The 23,708-nt window shown below is 45.5% G+C and overlaps 1 protein-coding gene and 1 long non-coding RNA gene across 3 annotated transcripts in view; one reads left to right on the top strand and one right to left on the bottom strand.

Annotated features, from left to right (window-relative positions):
- Glra1 (glycine receptor alpha 1) overlaps positions 1-23,708 on the top strand; it is a 97,933-nt gene that overhangs the window by 67,529 nt on the left and 6,696 nt on the right. For both annotated transcript variants that reach the window (XM_031351904.1, XM_031351903.1), the window contains exons 4-8: positions 6,704-6,927; positions 9,281-9,363; positions 11,206-11,343; positions 16,624-16,838; positions 22,378-22,524. In XM_031351904.1, coding sequence (XP_031207764.1) covers positions 6,704-6,927; positions 9,281-9,363; positions 11,206-11,343; positions 16,624-16,838; positions 22,378-22,524 — 807 coding nt within the window. The remainder of the gene's footprint in view (positions 1-6,703; positions 6,928-9,280; positions 9,364-11,205; positions 11,344-16,623; positions 16,839-22,377; positions 22,525-23,708) is intronic.
- The window catches only part of LOC116077395, a 13,635-nt gene continuing 6,039 nt past the window's right edge, over positions 16,113-23,708 (bottom strand). The window contains exon 2 of the long non-coding RNA XR_004113232.1: positions 16,113-16,484. This is a non-coding gene — a long non-coding RNA (uncharacterized LOC116077395). The remainder of the gene's footprint in view (positions 16,485-23,708) is intronic.

Below are 23,708 nucleotides of genomic sequence, written 5' to 3'. Positions count from 1 at the left end.
AGGCTATAAAGCCTCATAGCCCAGTGCTGTACTTCCTCCAGCAAGGCCCCACTCCCTAATGGTTCCATGCTCTTCCCTGAGAGCATCATCAGCTAGGGACCAGGTGTTCAACACTTGAACCTCTGGGGGATGTTTGTCATTTAAATGACCACATGTGTACCCATAAACACATACACCAATACATACATACACTTTTTAAAAATCAGGTTGAAGAATACTTATGCCACATGATTATTCTCAGAATTTAAAAAAAAAAAAAAAAAAAAAGCCTTAGACACAATGCCTGGCTCACAGTAGGTCCTCAACAAGGGGAAGCTGTTGTTATACTAGGTTGAGGTTGAGTAAACATGAATGTTACACAGCTCTGTCTATGCTGGCTTTTTTCAATCTGAGATTCCTTTGTACCCCTAACTCTCCTTGTTCTGATCTTAAACACCCTGAAGCTGTGGCCCCATTGCTCATGGCTGCTCTCAGGGTTCACATGTCCCCTCTGTCCTCACACATTGTTGGCTTCTTCCCAGCTAAGCAGATACTGAGTTACTGTCCTTACCTCAGCACAAGAGCTACACTGAGATGCTAGCTTCAGGAGGAAAGACGGACTGAAATGGATGTCTCAGATGCCACCTTCTCATCTGTGATTTGAGGTCTGCCTCTGACAACAGTTTGTTAGCACATCCTAAGACACCTGATACTCTGCGCTTCCAACAATGGATATTTGTAACTACGGTTTGCCTTGTGTGCTGGGTAATCTGAGTTCTCCGAGGGCAGAAACCAAAACCTTCTGCTTCTACCCACTTGCCTGCTTATATCCAACTCAGCCTAATCAATGTTAAGAGTCAATTTGAGTTTACCAAAGGAAAACTCCTTGAAAGCTGAAAGCTAAGACTTCAAAATGTGCACCAGGGACTTGCAAGATGACTCTAATGGTAAAGAGTCTCAAAGCCTCACAAACTAAGTTAGAGCCCAGAACCTACACAGTAGGAGAGGACCAGCTCCTGAAAGTTGTCGTCTAACCTCAACACCCATGCCATACACATATAAACACATACATACCCAAAAAGTAATAAAACATTGTGTGTTTTTTAAAAGGTGCACGGCTCCAAGTATGGTGTCATACACTTAAAATCCAACACTCAAGAGGCTGGAGCAAAAGGATGGAGAGTTTGAGGACAGCCTGGGCTACACATAAAAAAATAGGAACCTGAGTTTGCTTCTTCCATCCATTCCTTATTCCTGTGTCTCTTGCTTCTGACAACAGTGAGCTGGCCTCATGCCTTCCACAGCTCCTTTCCTATAACACACCCTCACCAGCTCTGAGGTCTTTCCTGTTCAAATATTTTGAGCTTCCTATTTCATGACTATTCTGAATTTAGAGGAGGTTATTAGGTGTTAGAATGTTAAATTAGACACCATAAGGAAGGAAAAGGGGGAAAATCCAACTATAAGTGGCACATAGGAAGCCTTCAATTGTGTGGAGAATGAATGGACAGATAGATGGATGGACAGATAGATAGATGAGTAGATGGATAGATGGGTGGATAGATAATGAATGGATGGATGGATAGATGGATGGATGACTTATGGATGGTAGATAGATAGGTGCATTAATGTCTTTCCTTGGTGCTATAAAAAAAAAAGCAACTGGTTGTCCAATTACCAGAAATCAGAGTGTCAGAGAATCTCAAGTCTTGCAAGATGGTTGAGTTAATACTGAAGATAGTTGGACCACACCTCTGAATGCCCCCACTTTGGGGATTTGAGCTGCCTATGAGAAAGTAAGACTGCAAGTCCTGGGTTAGAGAATTCCACTGTTGCCTCTATGACCCCCCTGAACTTGTACATACACTTCATTTGTGTCAGACACCAAACTAGCAAAGTGTAAGACTAAGAAACCAAACCAGCACTTGGCTTTCAGCCCATTGCACCAGTCATTTCCATCCCTTCTGAGCTGCAGTTCCCACAAATCTTTACCAGTCCCAGGATGGAAAGCACCATGGTGGGAACCTATCTGAGAAGCAGAGTCCAGGAGGAGCCAATGGTCATGGGGAAAAGTCAGGAGCCAGAGAAACTGTCAGGAGCTGGAGGTCACCAGCCAGAGAGGATATCAGGCATCAGGAACCCTATAATATACTGTCCCAGTCTCTAGCTCTGACTCTCATTAGTCATTTTATAATGAGATCCTACGGGGCCTGTTTCCTTCTCTCAAACAATGCACCTTTCTCTATGTTTACATGAGCTACTTCTGCAGAAAGAAAACAGTAAGACATGAAAGTAGGTGAGGACCATTAGAGGTGGCAGAGATGATGGAGGAAAAGCACAAGCTCACCATCATCCTTTCCAATTGCTGCCAATCATGCTTGCGGGAGAGAGGAGCCCCTCTTGGGAGGAAGCACTCAGATCAATGTTTCTGAGGATTCCATCCTTCTGGAAGCTCAGCGAGGAAGTCAGAAATACCTGCTGCATCCAGCTTCTAAAGAGACTTAAGCTGAGTTCACAGGCTTTGCCAGGCGATAAGGACAGAGCAGCCAAAGCAAGAACAGACTTCCTCCATCCAAGTCAAGTGTTCACCAGAGGGTTGGTCAATGCAATCCCAGCTCCATATTCCCCAACCCATGAGCCCTGATTTTTATGCCTCTGCCTTTTCAAACCTAGTTCTCCCCATAGCTGTGGGAATCTGGGTGTTTGCTTTCAGAGCATTTGTGAGAAGTAAACGTGTGTGACGGTATGGAAAACCTTTTAAGAAATGTCACTTCTTTTTCTTCCTTGAAGCCACATGAACAGTCTTGACATGTCACTAGCATGAACATCTAAAATATGGCTGGGATCTGGGGACTGGCAGCTTTTTCTGCCCAACCATTCATAGCCTGTTCACTTCCAGATGGGAGACTGGCTGCTTTTTCTGCCCAACCATTCATAGCCTGTTCACTTCCAGATGACTTTCCCAGACCCCATCCTAACACACACTCTCTGAGTAAGCCCCAAAGGAGAGGAGAGGAGGGGCTAACTTCAGAGATGCCACCATCAATGCAAGACAAACAAAACCCAACATCCAGGATTGGTGAGATGGCTCTTAAAGTCACTAGCTACCAAGCCTGACAACCCAAGTTCAAGTCTAGAGTCCTACATAGTGAAACAAAAGAACTTTTGATGATGACCTCCACATCTTCACTCATATGCTTTACACACACACACACACACAAACACACACACATACAGGGGGGTGGGGAGTAAGGAGTAAACAAACTAAACAAATGTTAATTTTAAATTTTTAAAATTTATTTGATATGTATGGGTGTTTTACCTCGTGTAGCTCCGTGCATGTTGGCCTGTGGAGGCTATAAGAGTGTCAGATTTGCCGGGTGGTGGTGGCACGTGCCTTTAATCCCAGCACTTGGGAGGAAGAGACAGGCAGATTTCTGAGTTCGAGGCCAGCCTGGTCTAAAGAGTGAGTTCCAGGACAGCCAGGGCTACACAGAGAAAAGAAAAAAAAAAGAAAAAAAAAAAAAGAGTGTCAGATTCTCTGGAACTATAGTTAAAGATGAGCTTCCATGTAAGTGCTCAAAAGTGAACCAGAGTCCTCTGGAAGAATGGCCAGTGCTCTGAGCTGCTGAACCATTTCTTCAGCTCCACAACTTAAAAGAAAAAAAAATTAAACAACAATATCCAGACCTAGCCTCCATCATGGGACTCATAAGACCTGAGATTATGAGACTAAATGTCACCTTCTATGAGGCTTGAGGGGCAGGCTGCAATTAAATTATAAGAAAATCCTATAAAATGCTTTAGAACATTTTATGAAGCTATCGATATTTCCACCAGAATGAAGCACATGGGAGGCATGGGCAGGGGTGGAGTGGCCATTCGAAGATCATTTGTTTTCATTCATCCCAACCAGGGACTGATCAAGACTAATGAGGGCTCAGAAGTCGCACCCCAAGAGAAAGTACAGGGCTGCCTCCTTTTTATGGCACTCTCAGGGAAAAAGTGATCTCTAGAGTGTGTGCAGGGATGTATTCGTGGAAGGGGTAAATGTGGAGTGGGTACATGGGTGTGGGTCACCCCATCCTTGTGAACCCTTGGTTGATACAGTCCATGAGGGTCTTGTGAGTTCCCTCAGTGAATGACAACACCAGAACCACTCGTTAGTAGGCAGCTCAGCATTACTTAGGGTGAATGATGGCTTATAAAGTTTTGGGGGACTGAGGGTAGGGACATTCAGGATGGGCAAAGGTCATTGGCTGGGGTCTTAGGGTACCCGGAATACCTCGTTAGCATGGGGAAGCATTTTAGGAGTCTCAGGTACTGGCTGAACAAGTTTTGTCAGGAGAAAGGAAATTGATCCTATAAAACTAATTGAGGCTGCCTGACATTCCTGAGAGGGTGGGGCAGAGGGGTTAGAATCCCCACAGCAAGGTAGGAGAAAACCTGCTGACAAGGGAGTCTCCCATTTTGCATGGAGCTCAGAGGCTATCTGGTCATGGTGACTTTGATCTTAATTAGCAGAGTTTTCCCACACATAAGTGTAGGGTATGCTTGAGTATGGCTTATATGCATGGGTGTGTGTGAGTGTGTGTGTGTGTGTGTGTGAGTGTGTGTGTGTGTGTGTGTGTGTGTGTTTTACTTCCTAAAAGATTAGCATTAGCTGGGCAGTGGTGGCGCACGCCTTTAATCCTGGCACTTGGGAAGAAGAGGCAGGTGGATTTCTGAGCTCGAGGCCAGCCTGGTCTACAGAGTGAGTTCCAGGACAGCCAGGGCTATACAGAGAAACTCTGTCTTGAAAAAATGAAAAACAAAAAATAAATAAAATAAAATAAATAATAAAGGTTAGCACCAAAAGTCAGACTTGGGGTCATTAATCTTTAGGACAGTGATGTCCTTTGGGGACCCCCAACCCTGATGCTCTGCCCTTTGCCTTGGGAAACAGAAATGTACTACAAATTCTGTCTACAGTGCTACTGCATTCAAGGGCTACAAGTTCACAGTACCTCTCCAGCAAAATTAAAACACTTCTCTTTTTTTAAGTCTTATTTTGTTTTCTTTTTTGTTTTGTGTATGTGTGTGTGTGCGTGTCTGTGTATGCATATGTCTGTGTGTGTGCGTGTGTGTGTGTGTGTGTGTGTGTGTATGTGTGTGTGTGTGTGTGTTGGCAGCTGGTAGATGCCAAAAGAAGGTGTCAAATTGCCCAGAAGCTGGAGTTGCAGGTGGTTCCTGGGCCCAATGGGAGGGCAGCGAGTGCTCTTAACCACTGTGCCTCTTAAGCCCCTAAAAGACTTCCTACTGAACTATCTTCTTCTTATGGAATATTCCTTAGCCACATCTGCCCAGTTTCCTGACAGCTTCCTCAGGTGTGAACAGAAATAAAATGGCCTCTCAGATTCTATGACTAGCAAGAGCAGTTGAACAAGATTTCAGCAGGACCTGCCCTGCCTCTGCATGGAGCCACCGGCATCCCAGCATGACCTCAAACTACATAGCTATAAATTACCTTGAACTTCTCTCTTCCCACATTTTTATTTACACTGTGGAGGAGGAGTAAATTGAATACCTCAGTACACACCTTTAATCCCAGGACTCAGGAGGCAGAGGCAGGTAGATCCCTGTGAGTTCTAGGCCTGCCTGGTCTACATAGTAATTCTCAGGCCAGCCAGGGCTACACAGAGAGATCCAGTCTTTTAAAAAAAAAAAAAAAAGGTGGGAGTTGAGGGGATACAGCAGTGTTCTTTCTTCTGGCCTCCTCAGATACCAGGAATACATGTGGTACGCATATATGTACGTGTATACAAATGTTCAAATAAAATAAAAATCCCCTCACCTAAAAGTAACAAGTAAACAAAACCAAATGATAACAGGAAGATAAAAACAGTGGACTGGAGAAATGGCTCCGTAGGTAAAGATGCTTGCTGTCAAGCCTAAATAACCCTGAACTCAATCCCCAGGGCCCACGTGGTGAAAGGGGATAATTAACTCCTACAGTTGTCCTATGACCACCACACATGTACTGCACACAGGAAGAAAGAAAGAAAGAAAGAGAGAAAGAAAGAAAGAGGGAGAGAGAGAAAGGAAGAAAGGAAGGAAGGAAAGAAGGAAGAAAAAAGAAAGAAAGAAAGAAAAAAGAAAGGAAGGAAGGAAGAAAGAAAGAGAGGAAGGAAGGAAGGAAGGAAGAAAGAAAGAAAGAAAGAAAGAAAGAAAGAAGGAAATATTGAGAGAAAGAAAGGGAGAAAGGAAGGAAGGAAGGAAGGAAGGAAGGAAGGAAGGAAGGAAGAAATTTTTTAATTTTAAAGAAAAACAGATCTTTCACATTAATCTTTGAAATTTATTTTTAATTTACTTTTGGTTTTTGTTTATTTGTTTGTTTGTTTGTTTGCTGTTTTAGGACAGGGTCATGCTCTGCAGTCCTGACCCAGTATGTGCTGGGTAACCCAGGCTGGCCTCAATTCATGACAGTGCTGCTGCCTCAAACACCAATGCTGGAATTACAGGCATGATAATTCCACCATTCCCAGCTAAAATTCCTTCAAAATAAAACATTTCTTCTAAAGTTCAGATTTACATGACTCAGCTGAGTGTGGGGAGGAGTGATATTGGTCCCTGGTGCCCAGACATGCAGCCACATTCAGTATCTACCAGGATGGGCTTTAGGACTCATGAGCCAGAGTTGGCACCTGGAACCTAACCCCATCCCTCCTGCTCTCTTGACCTGCAGGACTACAGAGTCAACATCTTCCTGAGGCAGCAGTGGAATGACCCCCGTCTAGCCTACAATGAATACCCTGACGACTCTCTGGACCTTGACCCATCCATGTTAGATTCCATCTGGAAGCCTGACTTGTTCTTTGCCAATGAGAAGGGGGCCCACTTCCATGAGATCACCACGGACAACAAACTGCTGAGAATCTCCCGGAATGGCAATGTCCTCTACAGCATCAGGTGAGCTCTGGAGCCAATGACAAGGCTTGGCAATCCTAGGGATGGGTTTCATAAAAAGCAAGGAGAGAGGGTAGGAAAGGCTTATGAGGGAAGGTGGAGTCACGCTGTGTTTCAACAAAGACAAAATGGACTCCTCAGCCACCACAAGTAGCAAGTGTTGAGGAATGAAGTTTGACAAGACACAGAAGCTTGGTGGCAAATTTGACCACCATGTAAATGGTACCGTCCACAAGGATAAGCCAGAGCTGCCACCTCCCTGCTTTGAATCCCACTTACCCCATCTTAAGCCTTGGGAATCAAGACCCCCCCCCTCCTGATCGTATCCTGCAGACACTGGTTAATTGCTAAGCTTTCAGAGTGTCCTGTGACTAGGTGTCCATACACCTAGTCCCTAATCTCCTTGCCCAGACCACAGGGACAACAGATAATGGAAATAGAGACATGGGCTCACACTCAATGATAGCAGCTTGGAAAACAGATGGTACAGAACACTTTTCGTGTAGTAGTAGTATTATATAATTCATGAACTAGGTTTGATGATCCCCATTGTATACATCAGAGAAGTGAGGATGTGAAAATGTAAGAAACTTGGCCAATTGTCCACAGTTCTTGTCAGAGAGTAGGTACTGATGGGGGACTAGTGTTAAGTCCCCCGCCCGCTGGAACATCAGAAGAGCCACAGCTTTCCAGGGGGTCCCAGGACTTCTGGAACCTCAGAATGGCCACCAGCCACCACATCGATACATGATCATGAATGGCTGTTCTCTGACTTACAAGAGCTTCAGAGTACTAAATGGCCATCTCTCCCACCTTCAGTTCCTCGGTGTGGAAGAAGTCTTATTTCCCATTCAGATAGGAGCCTTAGATGTCCAAGGTGGGGCAGGGTGGAAAGTGAGCAAGCTGGGCTGATCCTGACCCTCAGAGACAACTGGACTCGGGCCCCCACAGGCTGTCAGGAAGGGATGTGGAACCCTCACCACTGAGGGGAAGCAGAAGCTCTGCTAGACGCAGATCATCCTATCAGCCCAAGCTAGATGAAGAAGGACATGGAGTTAGCCACCAAGGTCCTGGTGGGCTGCTGGAGGGAGGGTCACCTCTGCCTGGAATTCACTGCTGCCAGGACAGCTTCATGTCTCCAGAAAACCAAGTCCCAGTGCAAGCTGACAGAAGGACACGTCAGCAGAAAGTGATGGTCCCAAGGACATTCAGCATCTGGAAATTAACCCATCCTGACAGCTGCCCCACTTCAGAGCTTTTATCTTCAGAAATGGGCCAGCTGGTTTTCCCTTCACTCTCTCCCCCACCCCTTCTCAGTCTCCCTTCTCTTCCCTCCTCCTTCCATCCCCCTCCTGCTTCTGTCCTGTCCTTAGAGTGGAGTACATACCAGAGGTATGATCCAGAAAGGGAAGTTCCCAAGGAGCCGGGTGTGCAGCTGAGGTGGCAGTAGCTATGTTCTATGGAGACATCCCCAACTGAGTACCTCAAGGAAGAGGGACTGGCCTCAGGACAGCAGGGATGGATAGCACACCGGCCAACCCCAGAGCTAACAGACTCAGCATGCAAAAGCTAGATCCATGTGACTTTAGCACAGAGCCAGCCCATCCTTCCCTACACATGTGCCCCTAACCTGTTGGGGAGAGAGCCTGACTGTCTAAGAGCCCTCCACTCCCCTCATCCAGAGCTCTAGTGTGAGCAAAGACTTACAAGGTTATTACAGCCTGGGCTAGCAGCCTGGGATGTTACAGAAGGGCTCCCTCTGACTCTGGGGCTGCAGCCTTTATAAGGCTGAACACCCCAAATAACTGACCCACTACTTCCTCCACCACTACCACCCCACCCCCGTCCTTGCCTGAACTCACAGATGAGAGTCAGTTGTGTGAAAACAGCCGGGGGTGGGGTTTGGGGACAGTTCGGAACTCACTTCTGACAGGCCCAGTGTATGAATAGTAGCAGCCCAGAGCGGTATGCAAGACTTACTGCAGAGGCATGAGAGTACCTGAGGCTGGGGACTCTCTGGAAAACCTGAGGGAGGGGCGTGGGGCCGGCACCTGGTACCCTAGCAAGCTACTAAAAATGGGTCTGAAGAATCCAAGATGGCTCCAAGAAACAAACAAACAAACAAACAAAAAACCAGAAATCCCTCTGACTTGTGACTTTGGGCCACCTCTTTTCCATCTCCAAGCCTTCTCTTTCCATCCCAGGAGGTTGGAAATGTACACCCACATATTCTAGAAGCACCGGTGCCCTGGTCGCTGGGCCCGACTCTGGAACAATGATTCCAACCAGCACAAGTATGGAGGCACAGACTCCCCAAATGTAGTCCCAGCATCAGCCCTATCCCTTCTCTTCCCAGAATCACCCTGACGCTGGCCTGCCCCATGGACCTGAAGAATTTCCCGATGGATGTACAGACGTGTATCATGCAACTGGAAAGCTGTGAGTCCGAATCGCTTTTTTAAGGAGCCAGACTCCTCTTTACCCGTTGCCAGGCAGAAATCCCCTAATCGATACACCCCAGGAGTACTTTTTTAACTCAATGTGCCAAGTGAGGGTCTTGCACTGAGAAAATTTGTTAGAAACATAACTCCCCCCCCCAACTCATTCCCCACCCCACCCCACCCCCGATCCCACCCCAGTCTCGCTGGTGCCCAGGCTTTGTCATCAGCTGTGTCCTCCCAAGAGGAGGTACTGTGCCAAGTCCCTTGTGAATGTGCCTGCCAGGAACGAAGAGTGATGGCTGAGGGAAATCGGAGTCTGAGGGTGCTCACTTCAGCAGGGGAGGGAGGCAACTGACTCACTGGTCACTCCAGCAAAGGGGAACTAGTGGAGCGTGTTGTTGAAAGCAGGAGACAGGATCAGGAGGAAAAGGCTCTGCCAGTAAAATGTTTGCCACATAAGCATCAAAAGCTGAGTCTGGATCCCCAGCACCATGTCAAAGCCAGGCTAGGAATGTAGAGATGGAACGCACTCGCTACCCAGGCTAACAGGACCAACGCGCTCCAGATTCAGTGAGATACCTTGTCTCAAAAACATTAGGTGGGCACTGGAGAGATGGCTCAGCGGTTAAGAGCACTGGCTGCTCTTCCAGAGGTCCTGAGTTCAATTCCCAGCAACCACACGGCAGCTCAACACCCTCACATAGACATACACACAGGCAAAATATCAGTGCATATAAAACATGAAAAAACGAAAAAAAAAGAACTCACACTGCTCTTGCAAAGGACCCAAGCTCAGTTCTTAGCATCCATATTGGTCAGCCCACAACCACTTGAAAATCCAGCTCCAGGAAAATCTAACACCCTCTGGTCTCTGAAGCCATCTATGTGGTTATGGCATGCACACACACGTGAGTGCACACACACACACACACACACACACACACACACACACACACTTACAATTTAAAAACACAATAAAATCTTTTCTAAAATAAATGAGGTGGAACACAATTGAGGAAGACACCCGTCATCAGCTCTCAGCTTCTGGCCTACACACACACACACACACACACACACACACACACATGTTCGCATAGCCGCATGAACACATACTCATATTATATCACACACAAGCTAGGAAAGAGCTAGATGGTGTACAGCACAGGAGGCTGTGGCGGAAGGGTTGTGAGTTTCAAGAGAGACTGAGCTACATAGTGAGCTTAAGGCTAGCCTGGTTACATGAGACCATGTCCCAAAAAATAAAAGAGAGTTGGTGCTGGGGCAAAAATCTGCTTGCCTTGATTGAGCCACCTGATCTCACCAAGAGCATACATGACAGACTCATTCCCCAGAGGAAAACCTGTAGGGAGAAAAAAAAAAAAAGAAGGTTTGGGAATGTTGTGTGCAAGAATTGCTGGTGTCAATCATCCTTTGCCATGGGGTGAGGGGCAGAGCCCCAGGACAAACCTAGATGGGAGGGCTGGGGAATTAATTTAAACAAGTTTCACCTCAGCCTGGAGAGATGGCTCAGCAGTTAAGAGCACCAACTGCTTTTCCAAAGGTCCTGAGTTCAATTCCCAGCAACCACATGGTGGTTCACAACCATCTGTAATGGGATCCAATGCCTTCTTCTAGTATGTCTGAAGACAGCTACTGTGTACTCACATACAATAAATAAACAAATCTTTAAAAAAAAAAAGTTTCACCACTTGTGGAGGTGAAGAGAAAAAGACAACGGGGTTCCCTAACTTTCACTAGGATCTGGGGCTCCACTCAGCCTCTAATCCTAAGTATAATGATGACTCCTTGCAAACTGGCCCCTTTTTCTGGTCTCTCCCAGTTGGATATACCATGAATGACCTCATCTTTGAGTGGCAGGAGCAAGGAGCTGTGCAGGTGGCAGATGGACTGACCCTGCCTCAGTTTATCCTGAAGGAAGAGAAGGACCTGAGATACTGCACCAAGCACTACAACACAGGTGGGTGCAAGTGGCCATAATGTCCCCAGGTTCCCGGGTCAGTTCAGACGCTCATCCAGCCACAGAATGGCATGGGTCTGTGTTTAATTGCCATGGTGGTTACTGAACAGGTATGGAACAAGGAAGACGTGCCACTGAGATGCTCTTTCTGTGAGTCCTGGGGATGTTAAACTTAGACCTAATTACAAGGGAAACTAGTAAACACTGTCTTTACTCTGAGTAGGGATCCTACTGCTGAGGCAGGTAGAGGAGCTGGTAGATGGAGGGTAGACTCTACCACATAGAAACTTGTGTTTCTGATAGTGAAGAAATAAAGTACTTGCCTTGGAGCCAAGCAAGAGGAGGCTAGGAGGGCGTGGTTCTGACCAGTAATTAATAACCATTAGAAATCAGCCCATTTGGGAACAAAATACAGGAGGAAATATGGAGACAAAGTGTGGAACAGAGACTGAAGGAAAGGTCATCTAGAGACGGCCCCACCTAGGGATTCATTCCATATATAGTCGCCAAACCCAGACATAGTTGTGGATGCCGGAAGCACTTGCTGACAGGAGCCTGATATGGCTGTCTCCTAAAAGGCTCTGCCAGAGCCTGACAAATACTGGGGCAGATGCCCACAGCCAACCACTGGACTAAGCTTGGGGTCCCCATTGGAAGAGTTAGAGAAAGGACTGAGGGAGCTGAGGGGGGTTGCAGCCCCCATGGGGCTGCAACAGTGTCACTGACCAGACCCCCGGAGCTCCCAGGGACTGGACCACCAACCAAAGAGTACACATACATGGAGGAACCCATGGCTCCGGCCTCCTATGTGGCAGAGGATGACCTTGTTGGACATCAGTGGGAAGAACGGCCCTTGGGCCTGAGGGGGTTCAATGCCCCAGTGTAGGGGAATGCCAGGGATGGAGTGGGTAGATGGGTAGAGGAACACCCTCATAGAGGCAGGGGAGGGGAGATGGGATAGGGGGTTTCCATAGGGAAGACCTGGAAAGGGGATAACATTTGAAATGTAAATAAAGAAAATATCCAATAAAAGGAAAAAAAGAAAAAAGAAACAAAAAAGAAATCAGCCCATTCGCTGGGAGGCATGGTGGGTAAAGAAGCAAGGGCCACAAACGCTTTTGGTCAGCTCTCTGTCATCCATGCCTAGACTAGCCTTTGCTGGGAGAGGCTAAATTCAGGAAAGGAGCAGGAGTTAGACCAGGGAAAACTATGCATATCCCATCTCAGACGGGAAGCCAGCTCATGTGCACACTGTGGAGAGGGAACAAGCCGGCTGGCCGGCTGGCGGGCATACTGGTGAGAAGCTGTGTCTGACCCCGGCTGACCAGAGGTGAGACATGTCTGCTATAAGATGATGGCAGGTCCAGGAAAGAGGAAGTGGAGGAGAGGGGCCAGCAGAAGTATGTTACCATGCTGCACACACAGAGAGAGGCCAGGGGTGAATGCTAGGTACCTTCCTCTATCACTCCCCCACTTTATTTTTAAAGCTGGGACTCGAGATTGGGGTAGTCTGGCTGGCGACAAAGCTCCAGGGATCCACCTGCCCTGCCCCTGTCAGCACTGGGGTTACAGCTGCTCACTTTAAACCACTGCCTGATTTTCTTATTCTGAAGGCTAATACTCTGTCATTTTCTCTATTCATCCATTGAAAACTACATTCGGGTGCAGCAACCCACTTCTATCTATCCATCTGGAAAATGAAGCAAAGACTTCAGAGACACATTTGCTGCCCTGCGCCTGCAGCAGTGCTACTGACAACTGTCAGGAGGTGGGAAAGGGTCTGATGTGCAGGAAACCCTCCTATTAATTGTCTCCTCCACTCTTCACATTTATAGTCTTGAGCAAGGCCCTGTGGGGACAGGGGACAAAGATGGACAGGGCCCTGACCACATAGGGCCCCCAGAAAGTCTCCCAGTCACTTACTTCAGAAGACAGGAACTTTACCCTTCCCTTAGACAAGAATGTCCTAGTTCCAGTGACACATGGGTGCAAAGAGATAAGCTGCACAATCCAGCGCAAAAGAGAGAAAGAAGGTGGGCGGTGGTGGTACACACTTTTAATCCCAGTATTCTGAAGACAGAGAGGGTAGATCTCTGTGAGTTCAAGGACAGCCTGATGTACATAGTGAGTTCCAGGATAGCCAGGGCTATATAGTGAGACCCTGTCTCAAAAAAACAAAGAGAGAGAGAGAGAGGTAGAGAGAGGGGAGGGGAGGGGAGGGGAGAGGGGAGGAGATGGGAGGGAAAGGGGAGGGGAGGGGAGAGGAAAGTGACTGGCAGTCACTCATCTGCTGCTCTGTGGTTTAAAAGCTCAGGCGATCCCCATGAGTAGAGCTGAGAAGACAGGAAGGAAAGGGACCTTTTGTCTGTGATGAAACTGCCCAACGAAAAGAAAAGCATTTCCTGGGAAGGAAGAGGGGCCTCCCAGCAAAGACAAGCTCAAAGAAAAGCAAGATCAAAGCTCAGAAGGATGAGGGGAAGGCAAGCTCCAGACAAAATTGGAGGGCTGGGGGGTGGGGCAGGAAATAACCATTGGGGTAAGGAAAGAGAGAAGATGCTAGAAAGACAGGTCAGAGGTAAACTGGACAGGACAGAGTAGACAGCTTGAACTTTGCTGTAGAGAATAAGATATGCTTCATATAAGAAAAGAAGGAACAAACAAAAGGGAACCTGTCTTAGTCAGGTTTCTATTGCTGGGACAAAACACCATGACCAAAGAGCAAGTTGGTGAGGAAAGGGTTTACTTAGCTGACACTTCCACATTACTGTTAATCCTTGAAGGAAGTCAGGATGGGAACTCAAACAGGCAGGAACCTGGATGCAGGAGCTGATGCAGAGGCCATGAAGGGGTGCTGCTCACTGACTTGTGCTCCATGACTTGTTCAGCCTGCTTTCTTGTAGAACCCAAGACCACCAACTCAGAGATGGTACCACCCACAATGGGCTGGGCCTTCTTCCATGAGTCACTAATTAAGAAAATGCTTTAAGCCCCTTAGGACGAACAACAGTATGAACTAACTAGTACCCTCAGAGCTCCCAGGGTCTCAACCACCAACCAAGGACTGCACATGGTGGGTCCGATTGTTCTGGCAGCACATGTATAGTAGAGGATTGCAAATTCAATCATCAATAGGAGGAGAGGACCTCAGCCCTGTGAAGGTTCTGTGCCCCACTGTAGGGGAATGCCAGGGCCAATAAGTGGGAGAGGGTGGAGTAGCAGGCATGGGGAAGGGGGAGGCAACAGGGGTTTGTTTTTGTTGTTTTTGTTTGTTTGTTTGTTTTTTGGAGGGGAAACTGGGAAAGGAGAAATTTACATGTAAATAGAGAAAATATCTAAAAAAATTTTTAAAATTAAAAAAAATAAAAATAAATCTTCTCCATGGGACATCTGTTCCATGAAAAAAAGAAAAGAAAAAGAAAATGTTTTAAGGGCTGGTGAGATAGCTCAGCAGGTAAGAGCACCGACTGCTCTTTCAAAGGTCGTGAGTTCAAATCCCAGCAACCACACGGTGGCTCACAACCACCCATCATGAAATCTGATGCCCTCTTCTGGTGGTCTGAAGACAGCTACAGCGTACTCATTTATAATAATAAATAAATCTTTAAAAAGAAAAGAAAAGAAAAGAAAATGCTTTAAGCTGGACAGTGGTGGTGCACATCTTTAACCCCAGCACCTTGGGAAGCAGAGGCGGGCAGATCTCTGTGAGTTTGAGGCTAGCCTGATCTACAAAGTGAGACTATTTACACTGAGAAACCCTGTCTTGAAAAACCAAAAAGGAAAGAAAGAAAGAAGGAAAGAAAGAAGGAAAGAAGGAAAGAAGGAAGGAAGGAAGGAAGGAAGGAAAGAAAAAAGGAAGGAAGGAAGGAAGGAAGGAAGGAAGGAAGGAAGGAAGGAAGGAAGGAAGAAAAGAAAAAAGGAAGGAAAGAAGGAAGGAAAATGTCTTACAGACAGATGTTATAGAAGTATCTTCTCAACTGAGGTTCCCTCCTTTCAGATAACTCTAGTTTGTGCATCAAGTTGACACAAGACTAGCCAGCAGAGATTCTTATGCAGAGTCAGAGTTGATTCAGCCATTTTTAAACCCAAGACCTAAGAGAAAGAGAAATGCTTAAGAAGAAAGAGTGTGGATGTGGACATCTCAAAAAAAGAGTCATTAAACAAAAGGTTTCTAAGAAGTAACAGAATGAAGTCACATCTGAGGACACCAGAGCAGAAGGGTCTGGAAACTCAACTTACATTCTCTCTTAGCAAACAAATAGGATGATGGTGATGGTGGTGGTGACAGTGGTGCTGGTGGTGGTGGTGGTGCTGGTGCTGGTGGAGTGATTATGAGCTGAAGATAATTAAGATGATGGTGATGTTGATAATGATGTCAAATGATGATGGGGACATAGTGATAATGAGGGTAGTTATGATGATAATTATAACACTAGTGATGATGGTGGTCGTACTTCTTCATAAGCATCATCTCACTTCACGCAACAAAAACCATTAGAGTCCCTATATGAGGGACTGGCAAGAGGACTCAGAGGGTAAAAGTGCTTGCCCCCAAGCCTGACAACGATAGGTTCATCTTCAGGACCCAAATGGTGGAAGAATAAACTCATTCTCACGTTGTTCTCTGACCTCTACACAGGGCATCATATGCACATGCCCATTTGGAAGTGCATGTACACACACACACACACACACACATACACACACACACACACACACACACACACACCAGAAATTAATAAGTAATTGTAATTTTTTAAAGAGTAACCATATTAAGTATGTATTTTTTTTTTATTTCTGTCATCCTTTAGTATTTTCAGGTTTTCTCCAGAACCTCCTCAGATACCTAGATCCAAAGATGTTAAGTTCCCTTTATAATGTGAAGCAGTGTTCGTGTGTGACCTGTGCACATCCTTCTGAATATGTTATCCCAGGATGACTGACAATGTCTAACTCTGTAAATACCATGGAGACAGATTTTTACCTGTTGTCTGGGATGTGATGCAGGAACAGAGTCTGTCCATGTTCAGGGGAAATGAACTTCTTCTGAACAATTCTACTTGCACTTTGGACAAAACCATGGACATAGAACCCATGGATGTAGACAGCTAACTGTGTTAACCTACTCGCCCTAAAGGAAGACACTGAAGCACAGAACATTCAATCACTTACTTGCCTGTGAACACAGATAGTGTGGGACTGGACCAGGACTCCAGCCAAGCTGACACTAACATCCCTGCTACTCCCTAGAATGTCCCATGTCTTTGCTGTTGTTCCTTGCAGGTAAATTCACCTGCATTGAGGCCCGATTCCACCTGGAACGGCAGATGGGCTACTACTTGATCCAGATGTACATCCCCAGCCTGCTCATCGTCATCCTGTCCTGGATCTCCTTCTGGATCAACATGGATGCTGCACCAGCTCGTGTGGGACTGGGTATCACCACAGTGCTCACCATGACCACACAGAGCTCTGGCTCCCGAGCCTCCCTACCCAAGGTGAGTGACATCACTGGGGAATACTGTACCCCAGAATGGAGAATACTCCATCACTTCTCATCCCTAGATGGGACATGGGGGAGCATACAGCGTGTATCTCCATGCATATACATACTGCGTGTGGTATTGTTCCCAGAAGTTGCTATCTGGACCACAATTTCTAGGTTCTTGGCATCTTATTTAAAGAATTGGAAGGGGAAAGAAGGTGCAAACAGTTTGTATAATATTGAGAAAACTTTATTCATGAGCTGCTTCCAGTCACACATTACCTCTGTTCTAATACAGGGACACTGAAAGAACATCCAACACATACTCCAAGATTGTCACCTACACTCTCCAATTCTTAGTACTTTGCCATGTTTGTTCCATTTATCTATATGTAGAGATAAATAAATAGATACATAGACACATAGGTAGACATATAGCATAGCTAGATGATATATGTGGACAATACATAGATACTAGATCATACATACATACATACATACATACATACATACATCACACACACATACACTCCTGGCTAGCGTTAACTGTCAACTTGATACAACCTTGAGTCACTTAAGGGATTCTCAATTGAAGGATTGCACAGATCAGATCGGCCTGTGTGTATGTCTATGGAGGAACTGTCTTAAAGTTTCATTGATGTAAGAGGGCCCAGCCCACTGTGGACAGCACCATCCCTATGTGGTTTGTCCTGGGCTATATAAGAAAGCTTGCTTGGCACAAGTGAGCAGAGAACAAGCTAGAAAACAGCATTCTTCTATGGTTTCTGCTTCAAGAACCTGAGTCCCTCCCCCTCATTTCCTTCAATAATGAAATATGACCCGGGAGTGCCAGCCAAATAAATCTTTTCCTTTCCTAATTGCTTTTAGTTGGAACATTTGTCCAAGCAACAAAAAAGAAATCAGAACAGGTAGAAAGATGGTGGATAGATAGATAGATAGATAGATAGATAGATAGATAGATAGATATCAGATGAGTAGATAGATTATAGATGATAAATAGGTGATAGATGATAGATTATAAGTAAACATTTGGAAGAAGTTATAGAACAATTATGAGAGGTGATATGTTATTGATAGATTACTAGATAATAGATGATTAATAAATAGATGATAGACACAGGATAGGTGGATAGTCAAATATTCTGCCTCTTTTTGTCTCTTCTGAGGGTCTGATCATCTTGTGTTAGCCTTGGTGGTTTCTCATGAATCTCGGTGGCTCCGCTCCTCATGCCCGATTCTGCCCCTCAGACTCACGATCTCAAGGCTACTGATTCTTCTCCTTGCTCTCTGGTCTTTCTTCTACCTCCTCACATTCACTGTTGTCAGTGAAATTCTCATCTCAATTATTTACTTTCAATTTCAGAGTTTTCATTTGGTTCCCTTATAATTTTCATCTTTTTATTAAGGTGTTCTGCTTGGTGAGAAAATATTCTCAAATTTTCCTTTAGTTTCTCCTTGTTGTTTTCTTTTGTTTGAGACTGAGACAGAGTCCACTCTATAGCTCAGGCTGGCCTTGAATGCATGGTGTTTCTCCACCCACACTGTAGCTCAGGCTGGCCTTGAATGCATGGTGTTCCTCCACCCACACTGTAGCTCAGGCTGTTCTTGAATGCATGGTGTTCCTCCACCCACACTGTAGCTCAGGCTGGCCTTGAATACACAGTGTTCCCCCACCCACAGCCTCCTTAGTTCTGCGACTACAGGTGGGTGCCATCATATAGAAACTACCTATACACAGTTTCTTTCCTTCAGTTGCTTGAATATATTTAAGATAGTTAATTTAACATCTTTATCTATCCAGCATGGTAGAGGAACGTATGCCCTTAGGAGACAGCGACAGGAGCAGCAGGAGTTCAAAGTCAACCTCAGCTCCACAGCAAGTTCAATGCCAGATATATGATATACTATTTTTTACAAAATAAAATAATGGCCTAGAGGGATGGCTTAAGGATGAAGAGCACTCACTGCTCTTGCAGAGGACCTAGGTTCAATTCCCAGCTCCAACTCTTTGACTTACCTTTTGGGGTTTTTTTGTTTGTTTGTTTGTTTGTTTTTTCTGTAACTGGGTCATATTTTTCTGGTGCAAGAGTTTTTGTTTTGGAACTTTTTGGTTTGGAGTTTGTTTGTTTGTTTGTTTGTTTTGCACACCTTATAAATTGTGCATTTACATAAGACAAGAGGGCAATGTTTGGAACTCAGACCCCACCCCCCTGAGGACTTGTAGTTATTGTTGGTGCTTGCTCTTAACTTTGTCTGAACTGGGTCTGTGAACCCTAGATTCTTCGTTATGTCAACCACTAAAGTCTGGATTCACTGAGCCCAGCAACAATGTGAAAACCAGACAGAAATATTTTTTGGACTGTGCAGATTCTCTAAGTGTCCCCCATCTCTTCCTGAGAGCACCTGTTAGGATATGTGTAACTTCAGTATCAGCCAGGCAGTTGACAGCTCAGCCTTTACTTCCTGCTGGGGGCTGGCCTGGCAGGGATGGGTCAAGGAGTCCTGGGTTGCCCCTGGGCACTCACAGATTAGTCTGCTATGACATCTCATGACACTTTTCTGAACTTTTCACTTAACCTTTCGAAAGCTTGAATCCAAGCCCTTGAGCTTGCCAGGTAAATGCCCCACTACTGAGCTATGTCCCCAGTGCCCTCTTGAGTTTTTTGATTAACCTGTTGTTTTGCCTCAGTGCCTCTGACAGCAATCCCACTAATTGCTTTCGACAAATGTCCCCCAGATTTAAAAGATACAAATGAAAATGGTTCCCACTGGGCCCTCTCTAAATTAGGTCAAATAAAGGCAGCTTGTGGTAGGAAGGAGGGCTAAGAGAACAGCTAGAGAGGGCAAAGGAAGAGGGCAGGGCCCTGGGAACTGGCTCGAATCGGCTCGGACTCCTCTGCCCTCTCCAGTGGATGCCTGCTGGCTGGTTATTACTGTTTTTCTGGTTGTTGATTTCCAAGGCTACTGTGGTCTGGAGGGTTAGGATAGGAGCAGAGAATATTAAAGTACCAAAACTCCCAGGGGCAAACCCATACACACAGCCACGCTACACAGTGGTTCACAGCATCATTGCATTCCACCAAAAGGCAGAAGTGATTGATACTTGCCATCCAGTGGACAGACAGACACAGTGCTATGTGACCATACAATGGAATATTACTAAGCCATAAAAATAAATTGCTGGAGCTAGGGAGACAGCTCACTGGTTAAGAGTACTTCCTTCTCTTGCCAAGGATGGGCATTGGGTTCCCAGCATCCATTTCAGGGCAGTGCACAGCCACCTGTAACTCCAGCTATAGAGAGAACTTCTGATCTCCATAGGCCTTGCACAGATGTACGTCTACACACACAAATGCATGCACACACACATACATAAATATAATATAAATCTTTAAATGTGAATAAGCTGCTGCTTTTGCACACAACAGTAAGATGAGCCTCAAAAATACTATAAGTGGGAAAAGACTGTCAGGGAAGGACACTTGGTGTATTATTATTCCAGAATGAAATTCTGGAATGTTTGGGACACAGATGCCACAGAAACATGAAGTGGATTGTTGGGTCTTCAGAACTGGGGAAGTAGAAAAGTGATACGTAAAACACACCAACAGCTCTCAACAGGCATGGGGCCATATGACTTTAACCCCAGCACTGGAGAGCCAGATGCAGGGTCTCTGAGCTCCAGGCCAGCCTAGTCTATATAGCAAGATCCTTTTTAAGAAAGGAAAAAAATGTATATGTGTTTGTGTGTTTGTTTGTCTGTGTTAGGTACATGTAAGCAATGGAGCATATATGGAGGTCAGAGAACCACTTAGGGGAGTTGGTTCTCTCCTTCCACCACATGGGTCCTGGGGTTTGAACTCAGGTCACCAGGTTTGCTGGCAAGTGCCCTTTCCCACTCCACTGAGTCATCTGTGTCATCTCTCAGCCATCCACTGCTTGTCTTGAATAAATTCTCATAGGACTGCTACCAGCCTTTGGTAGTTAATCAACAGAGTTCCAGATAATGGACTGTAGCAATTTCTGCCAGTGTGCTCACTGGTTTTGTGAAGGGACAGCTTGCAAGGGACCTGACAGAGCCGTTTTCTAAGAGCCTTCTTTCACACTAATGTTCAGTCCAACATCCTCTCAGACTTCAGTACGATACTCTGCTTCACAAGCTGAAGACGATGGAGATGCGGCATCCCCCTCTCCCCATTTCTGCCATAAGCATCGCATCTTTTCCCTGATCTTCTTCTGCCAGTGTGCTTCCTCTGTCCTCCTTCGCTCCTTCCATCCAAATATCCCAGGAAGAGCCATAGGCAGTGGGGAAAGTTACTGAAGAACAGAACATGCCCCATCTACGCTCAGTACAACATTGTCCTCTTATCCTCAAGGATCATATTCTAGAGACTCTCCACTCTACTCTTCCTCTGGCAATTGCATAAAGTGATGAATGGTACCAAACCCTGTATGTCATATACTTTTCCTATATATACCATAATTTTGTAGACAAATGTGTTCTGCTGTGGGGCTGGACAGATTGCTCAGGGTTAAAAGAGTGCTTGCAGCTCTTGCAAAGGATCCAAGTTCAGTTCCCAGCACCACTCTGGGTAACACACTCCCAAAAGATCTGATGTACTCATCTGGCCTCTGCAGATACTACTCACATACAAATACACCCAAAGGCATATAATTTAAATATAAATCATTTTTAAATTTTTATTCTTAGGCTAGAGAGATAGCTCAGTGGTTAAGAGTACTGGCTGCTTTTCTATAGGACCCAGCTTTCATTTCCAACACCCACATGGTAGCTCATAACTATCTATAACTCAGGTTCTAAGGGATCTTGTCCCCTCTTCTGGACACTTTGGGAATTGTATGCATGTAGTACACATACATATGGGCAAAATACCCATGTATGTAATATAAAAAAAATCAAAATTTTCTTTAAATAAAAATTTGTTGTTGGGGCTTTAGAGATGGCTCAGCAGTTAAGAGCACTGGCAGCTCTTCCAGAGGTCCTGACTTCAATTCCTAGCAACCATGTGGTGTCTCACAACCATCTGTAATGGGATCTGATGCCCTCTTCTGGCATGCAGGTGTACTTGCAGATAGAGTACTCATATACATTAAATAATAAATAAATAAGTTGTAGATCTTACTGATGTCAGCAAAGAATTGTTTTTTCCTTTCTGTATTGAATTAAGAACTTTACAATTTGGCTTAAAAGAAGCCTTTTGAAGCGTTTCTTGTCATATCCAAATTACCAACGTCACTGGTTTTGTACTTTAGGGCCATTATTAAGTAAACTGAGCTTTGGCCACCGTCTATCTGATAATTCACGTGGCTAAGTGATTGGGAGAGGGTAGTGTACACAGCATCTGCATTGGCAAAGGATGATTTGTTATTAGCAGGATTATTGGAGTTCACCACCGTGTTCAGAACCGTGCACAGCCTAAAACTTACAAACGGCTCATTTCTGTAATCTTCCAGGCAACACTTCAGGAAATCTTCCTCTTCTCTCACCTCTCCATGCTTTCTCCCTGCAGGTGTCCTACGTGAAAGCTATTGACATTTGGATGGCTGTCTGCCTGCTCTTCGTGTTCTCAGCCCTGCTGGAGTATGCCGCTGTCAACTTTGTGTCTCGGCAACACAAGGAACTGCTTCGTTTTAGGAGGAAGCGGCGACATCACAAGGTAGGCCTTTGGGGCGTGGCCTAGGGAGGGGCAGGTGGTGGAGCAGAAGCAGAAGCTCTCTAAGTAGTGGGTGACCCGTCTTTCACTGGGCTGTCCCCATGGGTAACAGAACTGAGAGCAGGATCTTCTAGCTTTCATAGTCTCTGGTGAGAAGTCTGGTGTAATTCTGATAGGCCTGCCTTTATATGTTACTTGACCTTTTTCCCTTACTGCTTTTAAAATTCTTTCTTTGTTTAATGCATGCCACGGACTGGGATTTCTTACAGGGTCCCTTGTTCCGCCGGACGAGGGGTTCTGGCCAGGTGTGCACGGGATTCGGCTTTGACAAACAGACTAGACACGAGTGGTGTAAGGTCTGAGTGTATTTTTCAAATATGGAGTCAGGTTTATATAGTCGATACAGAAGGGTTTGAAACAGTCAGGTGGTACAACGGTCAAGATACATCAAAACAAGGTGCAGGTACATCGCCCTTCGTTAGGAACACAATGAGTCAGCAGCAAAGTAAATACATGTTAATTTAGCAGGAACTAAACAGGGATTACAATCTGAAAGAAAGCTAGCTCTGACTAAGGTGACCTTGGCTTAGAAGCCAGGTGCAGATAGTTCCTCTTCAGTTTGTTGTTTTGGTTACAGACTGGGTGGGCCTAAGTAAGTTCCTCAACTATGCTGTTTTTCTGGGCTAGTGGAGGTTAGCCCCAGGGAACACTTGTTAAGCTAGTTCCTAGGAGTGATTAAGCTGCAAATCTAATATGACCTGCCTTATGTTGACTAAGAATGAGAACTTCACCTGATCTTGCCCTGGGATAGTGCTCTCATTCTGTAAGCTTTAATGCCCTACCCACAATGCTGGAGGCAATTAGTTTGAATGGCTTAACATTCCAAGCCAGGGTTTGACTAGGACATTGGAACATTGGTGAAGGTCAGAGAGCAATGTCCGAATTTTCTCTTGCTAGCTGTGAAGAAATGATATCTTGGTGAGTTCCTAGCACACAAGTATGAGGACATATCTGGGCTACCTCTGAGTTTGGGGTGCCAGGCGACAATGCAGAGGCAGGAGACTGACTTTCCTTGAAGTTTATGCCTCAAATACCGCCTTCACGCAAAGTGTGCATGGCAAGTGCATTTGGTGTTTTGATTATTATGTGACGGGAGGAATTTCTTTTCTGGTCCAGTCTATTTGGAG

This window comes from Mastomys coucha, unplaced genomic scaffold (genome assembly GCF_008632895.1).
Source record: "Mastomys coucha isolate ucsf_1 unplaced genomic scaffold, UCSF_Mcou_1 pScaffold5, whole genome shotgun sequence".
NCBI classification, from domain to species: Eukaryota; Metazoa; Chordata; class Mammalia; order Rodentia; family Muridae; genus Mastomys; species Mastomys coucha.
Note: the sequence above shows the minus strand (reverse complement) of the source record. Positions and strands in the feature narration are given on the sequence as shown.